At 42.6% G+C, this 23,997-nt stretch overlaps 1 protein-coding gene across 1 annotated transcript; it reads right to left on the bottom strand.

Annotated features, from left to right (window-relative positions):
• Positions 1 to 11,512: 11,512 nt before the first annotated feature.
• On the bottom strand, positions 11,513 to 13,944 carry LOC147461050 (putative UPF0481 protein At3g02645). The gene is made up of 3 exons (XM_086508683.1): positions 13,699 to 13,944; positions 12,557 to 13,364; positions 11,513 to 12,453 (listed from the first exon to the last, which is right to left on the bottom strand). The coding sequence occupies exons 1-3, from the start codon at positions 13,793 to 13,795 to the stop codon at positions 11,844 to 11,846; spliced, it is 1,515 nt and encodes a 504-aa protein (XP_086364809.1). The 5' UTR covers positions 13,796 to 13,944; the 3' UTR covers positions 11,513 to 11,843.
• Positions 13,945 to 23,997: the final 10,053 nt, after the last annotated feature.

Here is a 23,997-nt window from a genome sequence, read left to right as displayed (position 1 = left end):
AAAAAAAGTCTCTCGTTCAGAGCAGATGATGCAAGCTAAAATCCAATACAACGTGCATACCTAGTGCATTTTGTATCCTTGTCACATTAACAATTACTCGACTTCTCGTCTCCTTTTGCTAAAGTCGTCTCTTTTAAGCACAAAACTGTCTTAAAATGGCAGCAATATGCTCATCCAAGGTAAAAAGATAGCGACAAATCAAGAAGATCAAACAATCAAAGCCACACATCATACATCGAAACTTGCAAAATACACAAGTGAGTATTTGCGCTATCAATTAACAACGTTCAACAGCCTCTACAGTGCACTACAACTTCAAATGAGGTTACATGGAGTCAGCGAGAGTTTAATGAACACAAGCAAGGCATATGAAGCATCAAGGAGCAACCACAAATACCAATGAAAGCACATGGTTCAAATATTTTATATGAATTCGCATGATGTATAAAAATTCAGTGGCAATTGCAAGTACCCTTAGTTCGCTAAGGCATTGTATTGCGATCTCAGCTTTTTCACATAGTCGTCCTTTTTCAGAACTGGGTCATTGAGATGTGTAAGAACGGGAGCATCCAGTGCCTCCGCTTTTGGCTGCAGCTAGCTTCTTCCTCTACGTCCAGGGTCCGTTTTTGCACGCTCTTCTCTAGTCTTTTCAAGCTTCTCAAACTTTTTGACTTCAAGGTTTACTTCCTCTAGGACCTTGACAGAAAGGGCCTGTGTTTCTTCTCTGACCGTGAGGAATAGATTGCATTTCTGGAGTAGGTCATCTGTGTTGATGTCAAACTGTCTGGCTATCTCAAGGACGTTCTTCTCAACACGGTCGCGGGCGAGGGATCTCTCTAGGCGCAAGCGCTCCTGCTGTGCAGACAAGCGCTTCTGCTTGGCAGTTGCATCCTCTTTGGCGTTGCCCTGGTAGCCCACATAGCCACAGCCCACTGCCGTGCCCACAAGCGACAAGTCCAGCAGCCTCTGTGCGACAACCTTCACCCTCCCCATCTCCCTCAAGTTCGCCCACAATGCCCTCTTCCCCTCCTTCGCTCCTACACACCCTCTGTTAACGCATCCATTCTCTTCTCCTTCATTTCCCTCTGTGTTGCGGTCTCTGTCTCTCTCTCTCTCTCTCTCTCTCTCTCTCTCTCTCTCTCTCTCTCTCTCTCTCTCTCTCTCTCTCTCTCTCTCTCTCTCTCGCTGAGTTCACCAGTGAATTAACTAATAAGCTAGGTTGTCTTTAGGGGAAGGGATTTTTAAGTGAAATTCAAATAAGAATAGATATTTAGGATCCTTGAGATAATGTGCATTGAATGAGTCCAAGATAGAAAAAACAAACCTTGAAAATCCTACACTCCGATTTTTTTTCTATTCTCAAAAAAGTTGATTATCCAGATCCACCATTGATCTAGGGTCGTCGTCGCCCCACGGGACTATTTGAAACCACTTTGTCAGGTGGGATCTACGGTCCAGCATCTTCGAACGATGTGGACCGTCCATTTATTCTCAAGAATAAAAGGATTCCGGTTAGTTGAGCCCCTGCGACTCGAACCCACCACCTACACAACCGGAGGCCACAACTCTCTCATTAAGCTATCACGCGCCACTTGAAATGGAGGTGTGTACATAGAATCATATAGCAAAAATGACGGGGTGGAGATCACATGGTGGTCACTTGGAGATCACTTTGGGATGGACGGGGTCACACTGCAATCACTTTGGGATAGTCGGGGTCACACTGTAATCACTTGGTAATGGGTGGGGTCACAAGGTGATCACATGTCGATTGGGATTCACATGGGGATAACTTGGCGGTCACTTGATGTTCACATCAAATTTACTTGGTGTTCACTTTAATTGTGATCACTTGGAGATTAACTGCCATCGGACGATGCAAAATCGATCCCGCTGCCCCCAATTAATAGGGACCGTAGATCCCACCTGACAGAAGTGGTGTCAATTAGTCATGAGGTTCGTCACCCTTAGGAATGATAGTGTCACTTAGACCCATGTCACACTGGGACACCCAGCCACCCTACTTTTGTTGGGTGGCCTATCACACTAGGCCATTTGATGACTACCATCACCAAGTGGTGTCTACCCAAGTGGTACAGTGTTCGGGTCTCTCACTGAGCGTCCGAGTTCAAAGCCAGTCGTTGATGCTCTTGTCCTACTTTTTGAAGATGGCCTAGAGAGTGAAAAGATGGTCAGGCAAGCAAGGTCGGCCATCAGACAAGGTCCTTCGGCCAAGAACACTACAAGAGGTTGTGTGCTCTTGTGACACTGTTAGCGACGGAAATACACTGGGTTTTTATAACCCCCGGCGTCGCTAAAACCGTCGCTACGAGAGGGTCGCTATATGTGTCACTATAAGCGTCGCTATATAGCGACGCTCATAGCGACGGTTATAGCGACGTTTACACAGAAGACTATAGCGACGCTCATAGCGAGGCTACAGAGCCATAAATAGCGACGGTTATAGCGACGCCCGAGAGAATTTTTTTTTGGTGGCAGGGTTCAATGCCCTGCCACCCATCAACCATATTGTACTTGATTCACCTTTTAAAAAAAGTGCAAGGGTAGATAATAGACCCAAAATAGTCACCCACAAGACGCATTGTTTGCAAAATTGACAATTGTACACATCATAGGCAAAATGAATTGATTGAAAAATGTAATAATGACAGTTGTACAACATCATAGGCATAAAGAATTGATTGGCAAAAGGAACTGCGGTGACAAATGCAATAATATACATGGTTCAAAAAGACGTATAAAATCCATCTCATGATACATAAGCTATGAGAAACCTTAAACTAATGCTATCTAGCTACGGCTAAACTGACGTCGTCTAGTTAGACGTCTCATCGCGTCTAAGCGGCGTATCTGTCGGATTCTGCAAAAAAAGACAATAAGACAGCTTTCAGTAAGTATAAACATATAACGACATTTATAAAACAATACAAAAAATAGAAAAGAGTAAACCCTAATACTAACCATGCCACCGTGAGAACTGAGAATGTCCATCAGGGCGTTTAAGCCCTTCTTGCTTGCGTACTCGCGCTCGTACGGTGTGGGATCACGTCCTGTCATCAACCACTGTCAAAACATACAAAGATTTCATTATGTTAGAATTAAAAAACTCATAAACCCTAAACTATCGAACATAAAGAGCAATGCGAAAACACTTACAAAATTGGCCTCAAATGATGCCCATCCACCGCTCCCCAAGTGGTGCGAGCTCCCTACCTCTACTCGCGCTCTGGCTGCATCCTTTTGTTGCTTCCACTTGTCGGGATTCTCGCGCGTTGCTTTCTTCGCATTCTTCCAATCTTCTTGGCCAGCCAATCTGGCCTGTTCCACCCATTCTTGATTGCTTTTTGCACTTCAGAATGCTTGTGTTTGCAGTATTCGCGCATTCGAATCTTCATCAGGTCTTCATTGAAGCGTTGATCCCGTGTTGGAACGGGAAACTCATCATGAAGTATGCTGATGACTCTGTTTTTTAAATCACTTGGTACTTCACTCCATTTGTTTAGCATGTAGTGTCTAAACAGCTGAGAGCAAAGACCACGCATGCGCGAGATCACCTTCTTGCCGTCATCATCCATGATGATGCCGCCGCTGAAGTCGACGGAGTAAGACAAGCCCTCTGGCCGGTGATGCGTGAACCTGGGTGTCCCGACAGGGGTCTCTAGAGGCGTGTCGATGGGGTACGGACGTCAGGTGTCTCCACCGGTGTCTAGGCCCCGAAGCGAGGATTGTCGAGTGGGGTGGCTCCTGGCGGAGTAGGTAGAGGTGTGTAGCTTCTAGGAACAGTCAGCCGTGCAAAATCTGGCGTAGATGGCGATGATGTGGCTGGTGTGGGGGCGGGCAAAGAAGGGGAGGGTAAAGAGCCTCGTCGAACACGAGGCGGTGTGGAGGCATCGGTGGCGGAATCCCCACAACAACCGTCACCGCCACCACTAGAGCGCCGGTGTCTAAACGAGTGTGAAGCTCGTCTTGTCGACGCCGAAGCTTCGGAGCGCGCCGAATGCTCCGAAAGAGAGGGAGATGCGGATAGAGTAGGAACGCGCGATGATGCGCCAGAGCGATGACGCTCCACGTACCACTGTCTCTGCTGCGGTGACAAAGAAGAAAGAAACTCCTCATCATCCATACCTACATTAAACACACGAATATTTAAACTTAATATTGAATGAATAGAGTAGACAATGACGCAAAGACCATTAAATACAATGACGTAATGACGCATATAAATACAATGACGCAATGAATTGAGTGATAGAAGAGGCAAGTCAAAAACTCAGAATTTTCAATCAAAAGATGTGAGCGCGAGTAGAAAAGAGCGTTATACACCATGGAAGGTACTTAGAGAGCCAGAGCTTTTACAACACGGAGCAAAATTGTTCAAATACAATATTTGTGGCTTTAAGAGATCTCTCTCTCATCCTCGCATAACTCAGCATAACTTCCTATATCTATATAGAGCTCTCCGTTTAAACACATATCCTCTGTTTCATTTTGTAGCTCCTCTGCATGCACCCCATATAGAGTAGTAGCATCTTGATGCTCGTCTGGCACCACCGCAGCGGCTTCTGATTGAGCATCTTCTCTGATCTCCTCCATTGATGCCGTTGTGATTGGCACATGGTAGCCTTCATACGTCCTTGCACTACGAGGGGCTACCTCTATGACATACCACCAGTTTGATGTAGACTTTGTAGGATGAAATATTACCTGCCAGAGCCACATAACTTACATGAGAGCTTTCAAGCACATAACTTGTAAAAGGGGGATGTTAACTATTTACATACTTGTTCACAATGCTCGGGTAGTACGAAAGTGTCTCTTAGGTCAATCCATTTCTTAGTAGAATCCACCTCAAGAAAACCAGACTCTCCTCTACACACAGTAGCGTTGCGACCCTCCATGATTATCTTGAACCATTGCACATCGAAAGGTTTTCATGAAACGTTCTAAGAAGAACATCCATCTGGAATGAACTGTGCCAGCTATTTCCACCTCATCAACTATGTGAACAAGAAGATGCACCTGAATGGTTAGCATGGTAGTAGGAAAATGTTTCTCAAACATGCACACAAGCTCCGCAGCATTTAGTTTGGCGAATGGTATGGAGTCTACGTTGATCTCCTTTTGTGAGATCCATTGCACCAGCTTTGCAAGTTTGTAGATTGTGTTACGGATGTCGACAGACAAACATCCCTCAATGGCAACCGGTAAAATAAACTGTAAAGTATGTGCAGCAATGATATTAAAGTCCACATTTTATGCAATGATATTAAAGTCCACTATGAACGTACCTGACACATTTTATGCCAATCATGTGACTTCAAACCGGTAAGATTTCCTTCTTTAGTAAAACACGTTCGGAGCGAGTGCATTACGCCAGTGGGGGTCCGCAAAGATCGAATGGTCTCTTTTACTTTGCGTTCTTGGGCTCCTGTGAAAATCCATGGTGCTTTAGGGAGTTTTATCGATCCATCAGATGCTGTTTGCGGCCAATATTGCTCCATACGATCCACATTTCTAAGGTCAACTCTGGATCCCAAAGTATCTTTCTTGCCGGTCAGATGGTCCCATAGTAGATTACCCACATTCTTGAATATGTGCATTGAATCGAGCATGCGATTGATCATGAGTCGGGGCCAGTATGGTAACTCGTACCATAGAGATAGTCTCTTCATCCCTGGAGGCAATCCGTCATCGCACATCTCCTTCTGCTCTAACCATGCTTGTGTAGACATCCTTGGTGGCTCTCTTCCCAAAAAGCCGTCGCGTAACACATGATTCTCTGGAAGATACGCTTGATGACCTTCGTAGATTTGCTTCTTCAGTGAGGGTGCCCTACGTGCATTCAGTCTAGGTCCACATGTGACACATGCTCTGTATCCGCTTGTTAGAAGCCCTGCATGTATACACATGATAATAGATCAACTATGGGAAAAAACAAGATTTACAGTGTCTGAATGAGGAGTATCAATAGATCACCTGAGCATTCTGTTAGCCCGGGATAGTCATGCATGGTCCACATTAGAATGCCTCTGATCAAAGCATTCCGTCGTCCTGTGTGTCGGCTCATATCCACCACCTCTATGCCAATCCACAATTGTTGTAGCTCTTCCAATAGTGGACGAAGATACACATCCATATTCCCCACTTTATATCGCCCTGGCACAATCAAGCTTAGCCATAGGTGCCCCTTCTTCGTAGTCAACCACGGGGGAATGTTGTAGTTGACGATGACAACGGGCCATACACTGTAAGATGTTGATCTTTGACCAAATGGATTTACGCCATTCATAGCCAGGCCTAAGCGCAAATTTCGAGCTTCCCTGGAAAAATCCGACCATGTTCCATCTATATGTTTCCAGGCTGCGCAATCTGCCATGATGCTAGGGCGGCCATGGACTTACATTCGAAGAAATGCTTGATGCGAGGAAGCAGAGGAAAATGTCGCAAACCTTTTGTGGAACTTTTGTCCCGTGGAGATCTACTCGATATCTTTCGGAATCACATTTCAGACACTTCTCCATGTCTATGTATTCCCCTCTGAAAAGAATGCAGTCATTAGGACAAGCGTGGATAGAATTGTAATCCATCCCCAAGTTTCACAAAATCTTTTTTGCTTCATCTCGGGAATCTGGCATCACATTGTCAGCTGGTAGTATGTGCTCTTTCAGTAATCTACACAACATAAAAATACGATACAGTCGTGTAAAAATCTATCAGATCATTATACATTTAGAGTTTTATTAAAGTAAACTAATTGTAATAGATCACCTGAAAAGCGTTGTGATGCTAGTGTCACTCCATCCAAACTTTGCCTGCATGTTGAGAAGAACCAGGAGTACTTTCAATCTAGACATACGTGCTCCATTATACAATGGCGTATCGGCTTCACTTTTCATATCATCATAGATAAGCCTTTCTGAATCCATGATCGTCTCGATCATTTCATCAATCTCGGGCTCAAACATTGCCTCGTTGGGAATGTGCTCTGCATGATCATCCCCCGAGCTGTCAGAGGCTACATCTTGTGGCCTCACATATGCTGCTTGACCAAAGCGCCTGCGAGCACGTCTATTGGGTTGCAAGATTGCTGCTTGTTGGCCAGCGTCAGAGTCCGACGAGTTATAATTGGAAACAACTCGATCTATAATAGATGGATCGAACTCGCCAAATTCGCGAACGTGCTGCAAAGAAACACGTCTTGTCCGTCGCACAGCATGCTTGCATTGATTACAAGGACATAAGATCCTCGTTGAGAGATAGGTGTTTCGGTTGGACGGTCCCACATCCTCGTCACTACTCATAATGAGGATAAAAATCTTATAACCTGGACAACAAATTTAATATTCTATTGGCATTCTTCGTCTTCTCTCTCTCTCTCTCTCTCTCTCTCTCTCTCTCTCTCTCTCTCTCTCTCTTTACCTCACATTCTCTAGTCATGTCCAATCCCCGCACACCTCGGTCTAGAGGTGCACGGAGATCAGAACCACCGGGTTATAATCTCGTCTTTATTGGTCAATACCTATATTTGTGGGTACAAGAAATCTACACACCCACGTCTACATGATACTGCATGTAGTGGACAAAACCCCTTTGCCTCTTCTCTAGCTGTAGCACTTCACAGCATCTTAACATCTTTTCACAATAGATCTTTTCACTGTTCGTCTAACTCTAAACCCTAAACCGTAAGTAATTCTTGCGTGGACTCGATCTAACGTAAATAAGCGTAAATCTAAATAAATGTAAATCTAACTAGAAATAAACCTAAATCTAATTTAACGTAAGTCTACATCTAACCTAATCTTTTACGTCTTTTGGGATAGTTTCCTACGACGTTAAAACTCTCTTCTTCTTGTGTGTGTGTGTGTGTGTGTGTGTGTGTGTGTGTGTGGGTAAACGTAAATAAACCTAAGTCTAATCTAATATAACATAAATCTAAATCTAACGTAAATTATGTTATATTAAAAACAAAGAACTAAACTAACAGGGATTATAAGAACCTTAAAACTGATTTAACACATAATTTTTCACGTAACTCGGCAAGAGTTGGCATTCTCATCACTAAAGATGTGAGAGTTAACTTCCGGCGGTGACGCTGCCTCATCTCCATCCACATCTGACGACAGCAATTGGCCCTTTAGACCGTTCTTGCTCTTGTTACTAACTTTGAAGTTGCTGTTGAATGACTAGAGGTTGTCTAGATGGTCATTGTGTCGGGGATGTAGTGACTCTTGCCGCCCTGAAGATCCACCTTCTTCCCTATCTTCTGAAGACATTTCACCAGTACTTTTGGATCGACGGAGCCCACCATGAGTGAAGGCAGCAATACCCTATATTCCATTGAGGGCTTTCTTCACCCGCTTCATGCAGGCATCGCAGTCTATGGAGACCTAAATCTAATCTAATATAACGTAAATCTAAATCTAGCGTAAATAAACGTAAATCTAGTTAAAAAGAAACATAAATCTAATTTAATTTAACTTAAATAAACCTAAATCTAATTTAACGTAAGTCTACATCTAACATAATCTTTAACGTCTTTTAAGATAGTTTCCTACGACGTTATAACTCTCTTCTTCTTGTGTGTGTGCGCGTGTGTGGATGTGTGTGCCAATAAAAAGAGATAAATGGTATAAGCTTTCTATCACCCATGCCAAGTATGATAGATTGATTATGCCATTTCCCTCTTGAATAATAGGTCTTGTGTTCAACTCCTCGTCGGCTAGATCTTTAGGTCTTTTAATTTTAATTAGTTTCCTACGACGTTAAATTAGTTTCTCTCTCTTTCTCTCTCAATGTGTGTGCGTTTTTTTGGATCGTATGCATGTTTTCTCTCTCTTTTCCTCTCTCAATGTGTGCGTTTTTTGTTTATGCATGTTCTCTCTCTCTTTTCCTCTCTCAATGCGTGCGTTTTTTGTTTATGCATGCTCTCTCTCTCTTTTTCTCTCTCAATGTGTGTGTGCATTCTTTGTTTATGTATGTGTGTGTGCGCGTTTTTGTTTATGTTTGTACTCTCTCTCTCTCTCTCTCTCTCTCTCTCTCTCAAAAACACTATGTGTGTGTGTGTGTGTATGTGTGTGTGTGTGTGAGAGAGAGAGAGAGAGAGAGAGAGAGGGAGAGAAAAAGAGGGGAAAGGAACATGGGAATGAGGAGAGGGAAGGAGCATATCTGGCTCTCCTTCCTCTCCTCGTGTGTGTGTGTGTGTGGAGAAGAAAGAGAGAAAGAGAGAGAGAGGGCGAGCGTTACCTGCTCCTTGCTTGAGGACGCCGAAAAACTCAGATCTCAGATCTGAGTTTTTGGGCGCGCTCGATTATTTTTTTATCCCAGCCGGCGTCGCTATGAGCGTCGCAAATTTCTTTGTAAATTTGCGATGCTCATAGCGACGCCGGATATATTTTTTTTGAGCGTCGCTGTGTGAGCGTCGCTAATATGAATAGCTTCTTGTAGTGGAAAAACTTTTTGTTGAGCCTATTAAATCATGCCACCTCAGCTTCGACATTTTGTGTCCGCTTAGTGTGACACCCATCTTCTCCCTCTCTCTCTCTCTCTCTCTCTCTCTCTCTCTAATATATATATATATATATATATATATATATATAACCCAATGGGAGTCAGACAAGAGATCAAGGCATAGTTGTGGTGTGATTTTAATAGACGATGGGATAACCACACTACAGAAGAATGCTTCAATAAAATTAGGCACATGCGAGAACAAGCCCTGTTAGGACAAGTGACCAAACTAGGTATGGAAGCAAAATTGGCAGCACCTGTGCTTGATAGCTCCAATGCATTTTATCATCCCAGAGGAGAATGAGAGTGATGAGAGAGATTTAGTGCGAGTCACTACTTATGCAGAAGAACCCACGACATCTTTTGTGGATGAGAATGCGAAAGTCTGAAGGACTCCACCACTGAGCTTCAAAGACGACCAATATAGTATGGACTTAAATACATTAATGTTCATTGTGGGAGGTCAACCACCTAGACCTTCTATGCAACCAGAAAGGGCACCAGCTTCACCATTAGGTCCTTGCTATAGGTGTGGGGGAGATCATCTGATTAGAGATTGCTCAAAGTTTGCATAACCAAGACGAAACAACTCTGGATTAATCCGAGCATTAGTGAGGTTTGTGTTGACTGCGGGATAAAACATCTAATCTTAGACTGCCCATCGAACCCAGAAGCAGCCAAGACGTCATAGAGGAGTGGCACGAATAGCGACCACATAACACCAGTTCAAATAGTAACCAGGGCTCAAGCTCAAAGAGAGGCTGAAGTGTAGAAGGAGGCTGAAGACCAGTCGGAAGATAGCGCTCAAACAAGCTATTGGAGAGCTAGACGCAAACGTCATTCAAAGAACAAAAGACGAAAGAGAGCTTAAGAACAAAGACAATCTCAAGATGAGCGGAAGAGTGAAACTCAAGAGTCGCAGAAAGGGAGTCAGCGAGATACCCAAGGGTGGATTGGTCTTAGCAGAGGTACAGTTTGAGTCTCTTAAAGCACTGCTTGATGCATATGATCGAGGCTAGACTAAAACTGAATGAGACCTTAGAGGAGAGGCTTCGAGCTTACCCAGAACCGGAGATTGAAAAGAAATCTTTTAGAAGATGATTGAGGTCACTCAATCTTTGCTTGAAAGGCAGGTACAAATTCCTACTTAAACCCCTCAAAACACGGAAGAGAGACCACTTATACCTAGTAAACTAGAGAAGATGGTCATTAAAGAACCGAAATCAAGGAAGGGTTCACAAAATAAACGAACGAGAAGAAAGGCAGGAAAGAAATCAACTATGACTCAGGAGTCTGCTCCAAAGATCTCTCAAGATGAGGTATGTGAAATGTCACTTGGTGAGATTCATGTGGTACCATCGGAAGAGGTTCACGTAGAGATTCCGAAGATAGTTGATAACGAAGATCCTGTCATAGTGCCAAATAGTGTATCAAATGAAGAGACCGAGAAAAACTTGTGGAAGGAAATTAGAAGAGAAAAGCTCAAGGAGATTCCAGAGGGTAAAGCACCAATCAAGGAGTTGGATCTAGACAAAACACAAGCGCACGTGGATGTGAAGTCTAGATATGGAGACTGGGGCTCAGAGAAGTCTGTGGAAAGTAAGGCAGAGTCCTTGAAAATATTGCCATCTTTCATGGGATATTTTGATGCAAAATTTGATGTTAAGAAATTTCCCACACAGTTCAAGTCCATGTCGCCAATCTTAGATACAATGAATTTGCCGGCGGTAATGTCCATGCCAATGAAAGTGATACTACCAGTGTCTGATGTTCTTAGAGTCAAACCTGAGCTGTGGATAGACATGAAAAAGGCCTTAGAACACATGGGCATGAGAGTTCCTCTCATGGATTGCGGCCATGGTGGAGAGTTGGCAAGACCCGCCAAAGGCGGGTCCAACTCGTATAAAGAAAAATGCCAAAACAAGGTTGGGCCTCCTTTAGGCAGCATAAGAAAGTGAAAGCATAGAAGGCGGTTAGAAAGATATAAAAGCAATGTGATCAGCTTTATTAATACAAGTGGAAATTGAGAGAAAGGAACAAGAATCTATAGGACAAAGTACAAAGCAATAGGATATAACAAAGCATAAGGGGTGGAGAATGAGGATGAAATTACTTCCCCCCAAAAAAAGAAAAAGGTAGGATTAATTTTTTTTGCAAGCCCTTTGGGTTACTGCAATAAAGTGAGGATTATTTGCAACCCCGGCAAACTAAACAAGGTGCATGGGTGCAACCCTTCACTTATATGCATGGTTCTAATTAGGGCTGGCATTATTGGCATTCCTGCAAACAAAGCAGGAGTACTTGGAGGAAACAAATTAGCAGGAATTGCAGAAGCTATGGCCATAAGAGAAGATGAATGCTCTGGCTTTGTTGAGCTTGCGATCAGTGAAGTCACGCACGCCCTCTTCTACCTTGGCGTCTGCTTTTGTGCGAGTATGCGGCAATAATTCGAGGCTACTCACAATTTTCTGCCATAGCTCTGCCTGCACCTTCTTCGCGTTGATATTCTGCCCGTTCAGCTCCACGAGTACCCCGCTCCTCAGCAGCACCTCCACGTCCTTCTCTCCCTTCATCAGAGCGCCCATCATCCCCACATATGATGTTACTGGCTTGTAATTGCTGCTCCCTGCTATATTCTGCTCATATGCCACTAAATTCAGCAGGAATCTCTGCCTGCATTCGTTCATTTCATGAATCTCTGGCAGCTTTAGAGTCCCTGCAGCGTCCACGAAATGAATTCTTGTGAAATCGGCCTCCTGCAGACCCTCGAACTTGAGCCTGTGTTTCTCTAGACTGCAGGCTCCCGGCATGGAGTAGGGCCCCTCCTTCTTCTTGTAACCACGGTCTTCCTCTGCATTAATATCATTCTGCAGCTTGTCGAAATAGCTGCATTCATAGTATTCATCACTCGAGCTGAAGGAGCCCCTGCGCCGTTCATCACTTAATTAGCTTGCTATTAATTTGAATATGCATGCATTGATCAGACAGCGCAGCAGCTAATTAAACAGAAAGACAATATATAGTTTACCGTGTTAGTGTATCGTAAAGAAATCCAAGAAGTGGGCGGTAATCACTCAAGTCCTTCTTTAATACGTCTGCACTCTCCTGCTGCACCTGCTTGTGTGGAAATGGTGAGAACATTTTCAACAAGCTAACAACAATGAGTTGCAGAGGTTCGATATGGCATAGCCGTGGCTGCAGCTCGGCGATGTTTCCCTGTGCTGTATTTATGCTTTGGATGGCATAGCTGATCGCAAGAACAGGGATCTGGTTCTCGACAAGAATGACATCAGAAGCGATGGATCTATGTTGAAAGGCGTCAACCTTCCAAACGAGCCCCGCGACTATGCAAACCGCATCCACAGCAAAAAGAAGCGCAAGTGTCCCGCCCTCCCACTGCGAAAAGTCTTCATTGTATAAGCTTTTAAATAGAGGGAGACGCTTTTTCATTGCCTGCACAAGCTGCTGAAAGACCTCGGGTGAGTCTCCGAACAGCTTGCAGACTGCTGACAGCTTCAATCTGTCCTGTTCTGAGACATCGACGGGTTTGGCATTGAAAGGACCCAGGGAAAACATTTTGTGAGTGTATGCATCCCCATTCTTGTCGCGAAGGTGGAGCTGATCTACTCTCTTGAAGAGTTCGCTTCTAGGCAATGCATTTTTCACACCGCTCAAATAGAAATGTGACCATGATGACCATGACGGCGGCGAGCTATATATTTGTGGGTGCTGCATGAGCTTGTGCGCTTCAGATGTCCACCGAGATTGCTCTAATTGGATAATTTGTTGACACCCCTCCTCACCCTCTCCATAGATGTCTTCTCCATTATGATTGCCTGTTGTTGCTATTGAAACTAATCAATCTACTTAATTAAGCACATATTAAGACAAAGAAAGACTTAATGAACTTAGTGAAATCTCACTGAGACAACTAGAGCACAAAAGCTAATTGATTTCACTGAGATCGAATGAGTACAAAACTAAGTGTGTGTATATCTGCAATGAGGAGAAATTACAGTAGGTGGGATGATTAGAGCTCACTAACTAACCAACATTGATTGTGGAGTGAAATAGGTAAAATTATCTGACTTCGAACTAGGTGTACTAGTAAAGGGTAATTTGGCTAAGGGGTGATTCACACTTATTAACTAACAATTGCTGCCGACGAACCTGTGCATCTCGGGTCGTCATGTGAAGCATCTCGAGTGTCGCCGTTCAATTCCGTTTCCATTGTCGTCGATTGAAACACAAAGACATTCTTTTCCATTGTTTATTCACACACTTAGAGTCTCAAAGGGAGACCAGAGAGAAAAAGTAAAGGATTAGACAAGATTTTCAGAAGGCTACAGCTTCATAGTTCATATAAATTAGGTGAGCATCGAGTAACTTCAAAGAGTGAAGGAAAGCATCAATATATTTGGTTGAGGCTACAGCTGCATATAAAGGTTGGGTTTGAGTAACTTCAAACAACGAAAGGAAGCTAGATGAGCATCTTGGGTTTGAGTAACTTTAATGGTTGCCACCTAGATGAGAGAAGCTTTATCCTCCTTTATTCCTTGGGTAAGCTCTTAATGGAAGCATCATAATGTCCTCTTACACACGCTTACCAGCTGTTTTGGGTGTTCATAGAGGAAAGTAGGTTGCTTGCCCATCTCAACAATAACAAAGTAGATCACCCAAGAAGCGTAGCCTTTGAGATGTAACTGGTTCGAGGCTCACAAGTTCCGTTCTCTTGGGTGTATTCTCCTCCTCTAGGGTGGGGGGGGGGGGGGGGGTGGTTCCCATGGTTGCCCCTCGAGGGTGTGATGTGCAGCAATGTACAGTTGTAAATACATGATATGTGTATAATTTCCCCTACTTCCTTCCCCGCACCCTCATGGTAATTTTTAAAAAAAAAAAACAAAGTAGATAATAAATAATGCCTATTACACATTTCCACTTAGTTTCGAATAACTAAGATAAAAGTCTCATATGTGAAAGTACTTTCATATCCCCTTTTCTAACTTAGGAAAAAAGGTTTCTCACTTCACTTGGTGAAGATTTCTCATCTAAGAAAAACCAAATTCCCAAACTTTTCCCACATCCCACTAGTTTCCACATAGGAAAAACACCTTAACTTTTTCCACATCCCAAATTTTGCATATAGGAAAAGTATCTCAAAAGATATATATTTTCCACATAGAAAAATATTGGAATTTTCCCATTTTCCATATAGGAAAAGTATCTCAAAAGATATATTTTCCACATAGAAAAATATTGGAATTTTTTCATTTTCCATATAGGAGAAGTATTTCAAAAAATATATTTTCCACATTAAAAAATATTGGAATTTTCCCACATGCTAGGGAAATATTGGATACTTTCCCATCTATGGAAATTTCAAAAACTATCATAAATGTGGGACTATAATTTTACCATATGGAAAAATATCTTAGATTTTTTCCACATAGTAAAACGTTCAAATTTACCCACATGCAAAAGCCATCAATTAAGCTCGACTTTCCGATACAGCAATTTACAATGATTACCATAGAACAACATAATTTTTTTTTATAGCAATACCCTCGTCAACAAGGGTTATAAATTAACATTAACCATAAAAATTTACCTAAGATTCCACCCCTACATATCGTGTAGGGGACAAGCTACAATAGTACCCAAACAAACATGCCTTTATAGGGGGCATACCCTTACATCACTACAAAAATCAAACTTTTACATAAAGTCTAACCATGAAACAAAGCCAACACACTATAGGTGCCCCCATAGCTCTTGTACATGCCACCCACAGTCCCTATGCCTAAGGTATGCATATGCCTAAGGTATGCCATCAAAGAAGAAAACAATTTAATCTACTTGCTTTAGTTGAAAACTCCTTGATGATGCCCGTTACTTAATATTCCATCAAGTGATGCTTTATTAAATCCAAAAATATCAATGTTGTAGGTATTGTATTTCAATTTAAATACCTTTATAGATGCTTAGAACTTGATTAATCCATTTTTCCATGCATCAATCTATTTTTTTCTAATTTTGATTTTTATGCTTGATTTTGATAATTTTCAGCATTTATTGCATTTTCTACTAAATTCCTATATTCTACTAAAAGTGCCTTTAAATAATTAATTACTAGAATCACTGAATAATTTCCAAAAGATTCACTTTTGTCTGAAAAATTATGGATTTAAAAACAAAAATCAATCTCAACCTAAAGAATCAAAGAAAATATAACTCTGAATTTTATGTTAATTTTACTATTTATAAAAATTAAAATACATTGGTTTTTGGCTTCGAAAAATAATTTCTCTTAAACTAATGATCCAAAAATGGTTCTTGTATTTCTCATTGCTGATATTAGGTCTATTTCATTGATTTCCATAAGCTAATAATTATTGGAATATTAAAAGTAATTACCCCTTCAAAATTACGGCTCAATTTACACTAAAAATTACAGTTTCTATAAAAGGAACCCCTAATCATGGAACCCTATTTTTCTAACGTGTGTCTAACTATAAAGAACCTCTTGTAATTTTATGAGATTGAGAACACACCATATCAGCTGATGTTGAAGGTCACCTGTTAATAGAGGAGGTTATTAGGAAGAACATGGAGGGCTCAAAGTCTAGCAATGCTCTTATTGTCAGAGGCCATTCTCAGAACAAGGAAAAGACTACTAAAAGTTTACAATCTAGGAGTAAGTCATGTACTTATAAGAAGGAAGTCGAGTGCTACTGACGCCGGGTTATCCACACCGCCCTCTAGCCCGGCAAGAGAACTAAGGTTCTAGGAAACTAGGGCGGGTCGCCGTTTTTTTTCAAAATCTCTCTCTTTCATTATGATCCGCACTCTCTCTCTCTTATCCCTCCCCCCCCCTTTCTTTGACTCGCACACGCCTCTCTCTCCTCCCCCTTGTTTTCTTCCCACCAGCAGGCCACGACCCCTCCCCCCCCCCCCCCCCCCCCCCACCCCCCCGAATCTCTCCCCTCTCTCGCTACCTCCGCCCCCTACCTTCTCCCTCTTCTATCTCTCACTGCGTGTGAACAACCCATAAGGGGACGATATTAATGCAACTCTCCTTTTCCCTCATATCCCATCCTTGACTCCATTAAAATGATCCCCCCCCTTCCTCACTCAGTGTCGGTCGAAAGCAGCCCTACCACCCCCCCCCCCATCTCTCCCTTGCGCATCCTTTGGACCAGCCCGTAGGCGCATGAGACCATCTCTCTCTCTCTCTCTCACAACCCACACACCCACTCTCGTAGGCGCATGGGACCATCTCTCTCTCTCTCTCTCCCACAACCCACACACCCACTCCCTCCCTCTCCACCTCACCCCCGCTCTTTGTGCTCAGACCAGCCCGTAGGCGCAGTTTGTAGGACCGAAGCCATCTCTCTCTCTCTCACACACCCTACACACACACACACACACACACTCCCCTCCCATCTTCCCCAGTGCCTTCTCCTCTCGTCGCTCCGTTGTCCATGCAGGTAGTAAACGCACAATATATATATTATGTATATATATACATAATTGATAACCCCCCCCCCCCCCCCCCCGTCCTCTTTCTCTCGTTTCCACACACGGCACTACACACATACTTACCATATATGATACACACTACATACTTACCATATACACATACATGCACACACGCATTGCACACACGCATATATGCACTCACAATAAAAAGAAAAGGAAAATACAACATCAACGTCAAAAGAAAGAAGGAGGCTAACTCGCGCGTCGCCAACACCAAAACAAGAAGTGGCGCTGAAGGCACCTCCTGGCAAACACCGACAGGAGGTAGCACAAAACATCTTGGCTTATCACGAAAAAAACCGACTCCAGCAGCACTAAAACCTCACACCGACCACCCGAACCATCGACAAAACCCTTGTAAATGCCCCAAAATCCCACTTTTCCCTAATAACCTAGCCATGGCTAGTGGATTGTAAAAAAACTCTCCCCCACTCCACTCTTCTTTCTCTCTCTATCTCTACTTTCTCTCTCTATCTCTCTTACTAGAGAGGCATCTAGACCTTCTACAGCGACCAATTTGCAATGACCATTCGGTAAGGACCACCTCTCAAGCCTATATAAAGAGGCCTCCCCTTAGCACAAAAGAAGACAAGTGAAGGAGAAGCACACTAGCTCCATGCACTCTACATTGTAAGCATCACTAAGCACGTACTGCACCCCATGCTTGAGAGCTAATGGCATCATTTTTGGTTGTAAGCTTGGGCATTTTAGCATCGGCAACATCACCATTCTCCGCATGATTCACCACATCACGGTTGAGTTACTAATCATGACCACTCTATGCACATGAAGTAGTCACTACTCTCCCGCCAAGCAACATGAGCACGCTTGGATTGAAGGCATCAACGCCATGCTACCTTGGGCCGCTCTCAATGTTGGTGATTGATGTCGTCGGTGGCCGCATCGTCTTGATGTTCCCCCTCAACTAACCTCCCCGCTAAATCCAACCTCGCCATGCACCATATGGCGCCCACATTCCATGATGCATCCCTAATGCCAAGAACCACGTTTGTAGTTGTCAATACCACCACTTGTAAGTATCATCATCACCAATAAAGGGTGAAAATGTGTTTTGATCTTTGGGATCCAGTCTCTATTTGATTTCCCCTAATCGCGGGATGTTTTGTCTCTTGTATATCACCTTGCTTGTGCTCCATAACGTGCAATCTCTCCCACTAGTCAGTGTGCTCTGTTCTGAGCTTTTCACATACCTCCATCCTACACACACTAATGAATAGTGATTAGGCATTTTCTTACATATGGACGTCTGCTATACCGCCATTTCATGTTGATTACCTAGAGGGCATTTCACTTTTGCTACCCTAGGTCATGTATGTTTGCGTCCTGGCCGAACTTATGCTAGGTGGTGCCCCTTCCTGCCTATATGATTATTCCTACCATGAGATGATGCTTTGGGATGTTCAAGCTATGTGTGGTGTAGAGGCCACCCCATATGGCATGTCATTTCCCACTATCATTTTCTTAAATTTGGAAAATTTTCATTTAATTTCGGGAATGTGACAAAGAGATAGATTCTCAAGAAAATGGTGGTGTTGAGAAACACCTTTTAAAAATTTTATTTTTATGTGGGTGTTTCAAAACACCTCATAAAAGAGATAGATTCTCAAGAAAATGGTGGTGTTGAGAAACAGCTTTTAAATTTATTTTTTTTATGTGGGTGTTTCAAAACACTTCATAAAAGAGATAGATTCCCAAGAAAATGGTGGTGTTGAGAAACACCTTTTAGAATTTTTATTTTTATGTGGGTGTTTAAAAATACTTCATAAAATCATACATTAGCTGGGGAAATAAAACAATGAGCAAGATATGAAATGCTATTCAATTTCTCCTATTAAGCTAGCCTCTGCCTTCTCCATGAAATTTGATGGGATCTTGACTGTTTCCGCAATTTTTCCACCCTTTGGAGTCCATGACCATACAATTGTATCAACACACTCCCAGCACTTTGGGTCAGCAAGATTGCAGCACCAACTCTTTTTCCAACAATCCTCATACTTTTCTTGGAATGTGGGATTTCGTTTTCGATGTTTTGGTGCCCAATACTGAATCAGAACTTTCTTGTAGTTAGGAGATGATTTGTCTACATCAACGTTTGACTCTGCCACTCCTAGCCATATCGGATATTCAGGATCTGCGGGTCTCACAAGAACAAGATCCCCTTTTCTTACATCAATTTGAGACCTAAAGGCCTCTTGTGGCCTTGCACTTTGAGGACGAACATAGTGATCATTCAATTCTTCATATCCTTGAAACTCATCTCTGTCTTCCTCTATCTCCTGCATTCTATGACTCCCTATAGTCTTTGGCCAAAATGTTGTATATTCACCAATGTGTTTATTGGTTGGTTGTTCAAGCTCATTGATTATGTTTAGCCAATAAGTGATAATAGGCTCCATGTATTTTGTGGAGTCATGGTCCTTTCCCTTTAATAGAGAACATCTTTTCCAAAATTCAAGATATGACTTAATCCCTTGAATAACAAGCGGACTATCTCTCACATAGTCTGCTATAGGTACCACATCTGGATAGCGTGTTGGTAATTTTGGTTTTCCGTGGTCATCTTTTTTCCACAACTCAATCCCCGACTCCTTTGGCATCCAATCGGGTGATTTGGGATGAATTTTGTTCTGCATTACTGGGAATTCACCTTGCATATAGAAACAAAATTGAAGTGGCTTAGAGTGTCTGACTAGAGCATCTTGTCCGTCACACATGTACCCTTGCACAAAGGATTTAAATTCGGGAACTTGTGTCATCAAAAATGGTGCTGGAGCTGAGCTTTCACATTTTTGAAAATGTTCCATCAGATGTGGAAAAGTGAATGTCATTCTTGTTCGCAATCTTTCTGAGAACTTACTAAACATTGCATCTATGTCCTCATGTGTATGACCAACCATTAAGAATCCCAACAACACGGTTTTGAAAACTCCTTTTGCTACTAACAAGGATAAGTATGCAAACAAATATCGATTTTTATTCTCTCTTGCATAATTATCTAGCTGTAGCAAAAGATTCTCATGCAATTTTTGAAATACAGGACTGGATATGGTATCCACAACACATTGAGAGGAAGTTGATTGTATGTGTACAATCTCTTCATTACATCCCTGGATGGCCAACGGTGGTGTCATTGTTGATGCATTCCTCTCACGGTCTTACTTCATTTTGTTTTGGAGGTCTAGAGCTCTCCTTGAGTTCAATGCATTGAATAACATTACATTGCTGCGTGGCATACCGTCATGGCATAAATCTCCTTGTCCATGGTTTTCTATTCTTTCCAGATTCTGTAGCATAATGCAAGGGAACCAATTGTAGCATTGGGATCTGAAGGCCATAGACCATTAAGTGAGAACTGACCATACATTCCATGACCATGACCATGTCCATGTGTTATCATACGTGTTAATGATACTTGCAATTGATATGCATTCGCATAATCTTTTGAGTTCACACGCAACCTAGGTATTGCTGTCTTTTTTGATCCATTTTATCATGTATAATGCATAAATACTTATCCTTTTGCAACTGGGAGAACTTACGCCAGGTGTAGTACACATTCGTACAACTTTGTTGTTGCAACATGTGAATTCGACGTTCATCCGCATCAATGCCCTTCCCATTTTTGTATGGTCTCTTCCTTTTCTCATGACACCATCATTACCATGCACTGAGCGTCTTACCCCATTCTCAAAATGTTCACTGTAATGATAAAATGAAGTTTTTGGAATGCCATGAATTTCGTACCAAGCTCTACTGCAAACCTCACTGCCATTAAAAGAAAACACAAAGCATGTCTTTGTAGTTGTTTTGTTCTCACGCCATGCAGTCAACATTGTATCATACACATAGTTTGTTCTATTTTGCAAACTCTGTCCCCAAAATTCAGTGCGCATAGCCATGACCTTATCTCGATTGGCATATTGAAAACACCTTTTGGAAAAACAATCTGTGGTTGAAACAAGCTGGACAGATGCTAGAGATGCTTGATTGGATCTCTTAGAAGCTTTCACTGACATTTTTGGCTTCCTATTTGCAAAGCAATATTTCCTCTTTTTTGAAATAGGCTCTGCCAAATAAGCTGATTCAATGCATGTGTCTTGTAACGCATGCATAGCATGTAGATCCTCATATCATAACAATTCTTTTCCATCCATAGTTGTCACTCTCTTGATAGGCCAACAAACTAGATTAATGATGCATACACTAGCTTCTGTAGAAATAGTAGCCTCATCTGCATAGGATGTTTCAATACCAATACCAATGTTATCTTCACCTAGCTCACCAAAGTTTACAGAGTCAAACGGACACACATACATGACAACCCCTTCGGCCACTACATGTGTTTTGCTTTCATCCCAAAGTTGAACCCTCTTATCCTTCCAAACCTCTATGTAGCTCATTCCATTACATTGTCCATCCAATGCTCCTTTTGCTTTGTCAGCCTCATGCATAGAAGACCCTTTGTACTACATCTCATTTATATGTTTCAACAACCCACTACTCCATTTCACAATACTATGAAAAGAATCTCCCACTGTCAATGCATCCATTGTTGGGAAAGGGATGAGTGCTTTCTTTTCAAAACACAAATCAACTGACACCGATACATTGCCTTCCCCAATAAGCATGCCAGAACAATATGCACTTGGATTTATTTCGAATACAATCCCAATGGCAACCTTTTGTGTCGCTACAAACATACACACTCTATCACCATGATTGAAATTAGCCATACCTGCAAGAAGATTGCAAGAATATTTGTTAAACAAACCGCTTGTAGATTATATTGATTTACGTAGCATAAAGCATAACAAGTATGTATGTGGGTGTTTCATGAGAAGCACCTTGTGGCCTGAAGGTCATAGGGTTCCCTCTATGCTACTAAGAATCTCTCTGGGCTCTATGCTCTATGATCTATATTGACTTCCTATGGCCCCTAGACCACAAGGAGCCCTCATTGTTTCCAAAAATCTCTTTTTGCTCTATACTCTATTGTCTATGCTCTATGATCTATATTGACTTCCTATGGCCCCTAGACCACAAGGCGCCCTCATTGTTTCCAAAAAACCCTCATTGTTTTCCTATGGCCCCAGGGCCATAGCTCTCTATGCTGGTATAAAGCATATTTGCTCTATATTAGCTCCCTAAGGCCTGAAGGCCATAGGGTTGTTCTCGAGATCACCTCACGGAGTTTCATGTCAAGTATATATATATCCTATGGCACCCCATGACCCTAGGGCCATAAGATCTCCAAATGAAACATATGACAATGTATGGCCCTTGAGCTTATACATTGCAACCCCATGACCCTACGGCCATAGGATCGGCATATGAAACATACGACAATGTATGGACCTTGAGCTTATACATTGCAACCCCATGACCCTAGGGCTATAGGATTTCCAAATGGAACATAGGGCAACATATGGCCCTTGAGCTTATACATTGAAACCCTATGGCCCTAGGGCCACAAGACTTAAAAACATACAAAAAGACAACCTATGGCCCTAAGCCCAAGGGTGTGAGCATTGCCACCCTATGGCCCTAGGGCCACAAGACTTCAAAACATACAAAAAGATAACCTATGGCCACGATGTCAAAGGTGGCCAAGATATCAATGCAGCCCCATGGCCCTAGGGCCATAGGATCTCTATATGGAACATAGGCAATGTATGGCCCTTGAGCTTATACATTGCCACCCTCTGGCCCTAGGGCCACAAGATCTCACAACATACAATAAGAGAACCTAAGGCCCCTAAGGTCAAGGGTGCGGGTTCAAGGGTGGCCAAGATATCAATGCAGCCCCATGGCCCTAGGGCCATAGGATCTCTATATGGTACATGTGGCACCCCATGACCCTAGGGCCATAGGATTTCCAAATGGACCATAGGCAATGTATGGCCCTTAAGCTTATACATTGCCACCCTATTATCCTAGGGCCATAGGATTTCCGAATGAAACATAGGCAATGTATGGCCATTGAGCTTATACATTGCCACCTCATGGCCCTAGGGCCGTAGAATCTCCATATGGGACATGTGGCACCCTATGGCCCTTGAGCTTACATATTTCCACCCCATGACCCTAGGGCCATAGGATCTCCAACTACAAAGTAGGGCAACATATGGCTCTTGAGCTTATACATTGTCGTGGACCTAGGGCCATAGGATCTCCAACTGGAACATAGGGCTATGTATTGGAGCTTATGTATTGTCGCCCCTAAACCCTAGGGCCATAGGATTTCCAAATGGAATATAGGGCAACTTATGGATCTTGAGCTTATACATTGCCACCCTATGGCCCTCGGTCCACAAGCTTTCACATTGCCACCGTAGGGCCACAAGGATCTCAGAAGATAGAAGAAGAAAACCCTAGGACATAGGATTTTCAAATGGAACCGAGTGCACGCTTTGATCCTTGACCTCCAACATTGCCGTCCTATGGTGTGAGCCCAGGGGTGGCTGAGGTGTCTTCATAAAAATTTTGGCCATTCAAGGGATATCCGCATGTGGCATAAATTTAAAAAATAATTTTTACGCTACGAAAAACTTTGTCATAATGGGTTTTCAAATACACTTATTGATATCGGACAAAAAAATAGCGCACAATTTTTGGGAATTTTTTTTTAAAATTTTGCTATTTTTAGTGTATTTTTTACTATGCATATTTTGATTCTGAAGTCAAATTTTGCTTCATGGGTGTCGTTCCACTCGTACTACAAAGATATGGACATTGACAAAGCCGACGAGCCGATGAGCTATGTCTCATTTTCGCACAAAGCTTAGAACTCTAGTAATCTCGACTGCAAACCAGTGAGAACAACCCCTACATTCGAAATTCGAATTTTGAATTTCTAACTAACCTAACCTAACTAACCTTATCTCTCTCTTTCTCTCTCTACCACAATTT

This window comes from Adiantum capillus-veneris, chromosome 3 (genome assembly GCF_014529385.1).
Source record: "Adiantum capillus-veneris isolate H3 chromosome 3, ASM1452938v2, whole genome shotgun sequence".
NCBI classification, from domain to species: Eukaryota; Viridiplantae; Streptophyta; class Polypodiopsida; order Polypodiales; family Pteridaceae; genus Adiantum; species Adiantum capillus-veneris.
The sequence above is the reverse complement of the archived record's forward strand: the minus strand, read 5'-3'. Positions and strand labels throughout refer to the sequence as shown.

What these genes read in the sequence shown, in the direction of transcription:
- LOC147461050 (XM_086508683.1), bottom strand. Translation starts at nt 13,795, where the DNA reads ATGGAAAAGAATGTCTTTGTGTTTCAATCGACGACAATGGAAACGGAA. An exon ending in TGACGACCCGAGATGCACAG is followed by an intron (nt 13,365 to 13,698) that starts GTTCGTCGGCAG and finishes TAGCAACAACAG; the next exon opens with GCAATCATAATGGAGAAGAC. An exon ending in CTTTACGATACACTAACACG is followed by an intron (nt 12,454 to 12,556) that starts GTAAACTATATA and finishes TGAACGGCGCAG; the next exon opens with GGGCTCCTTCAGCTCGAGTG.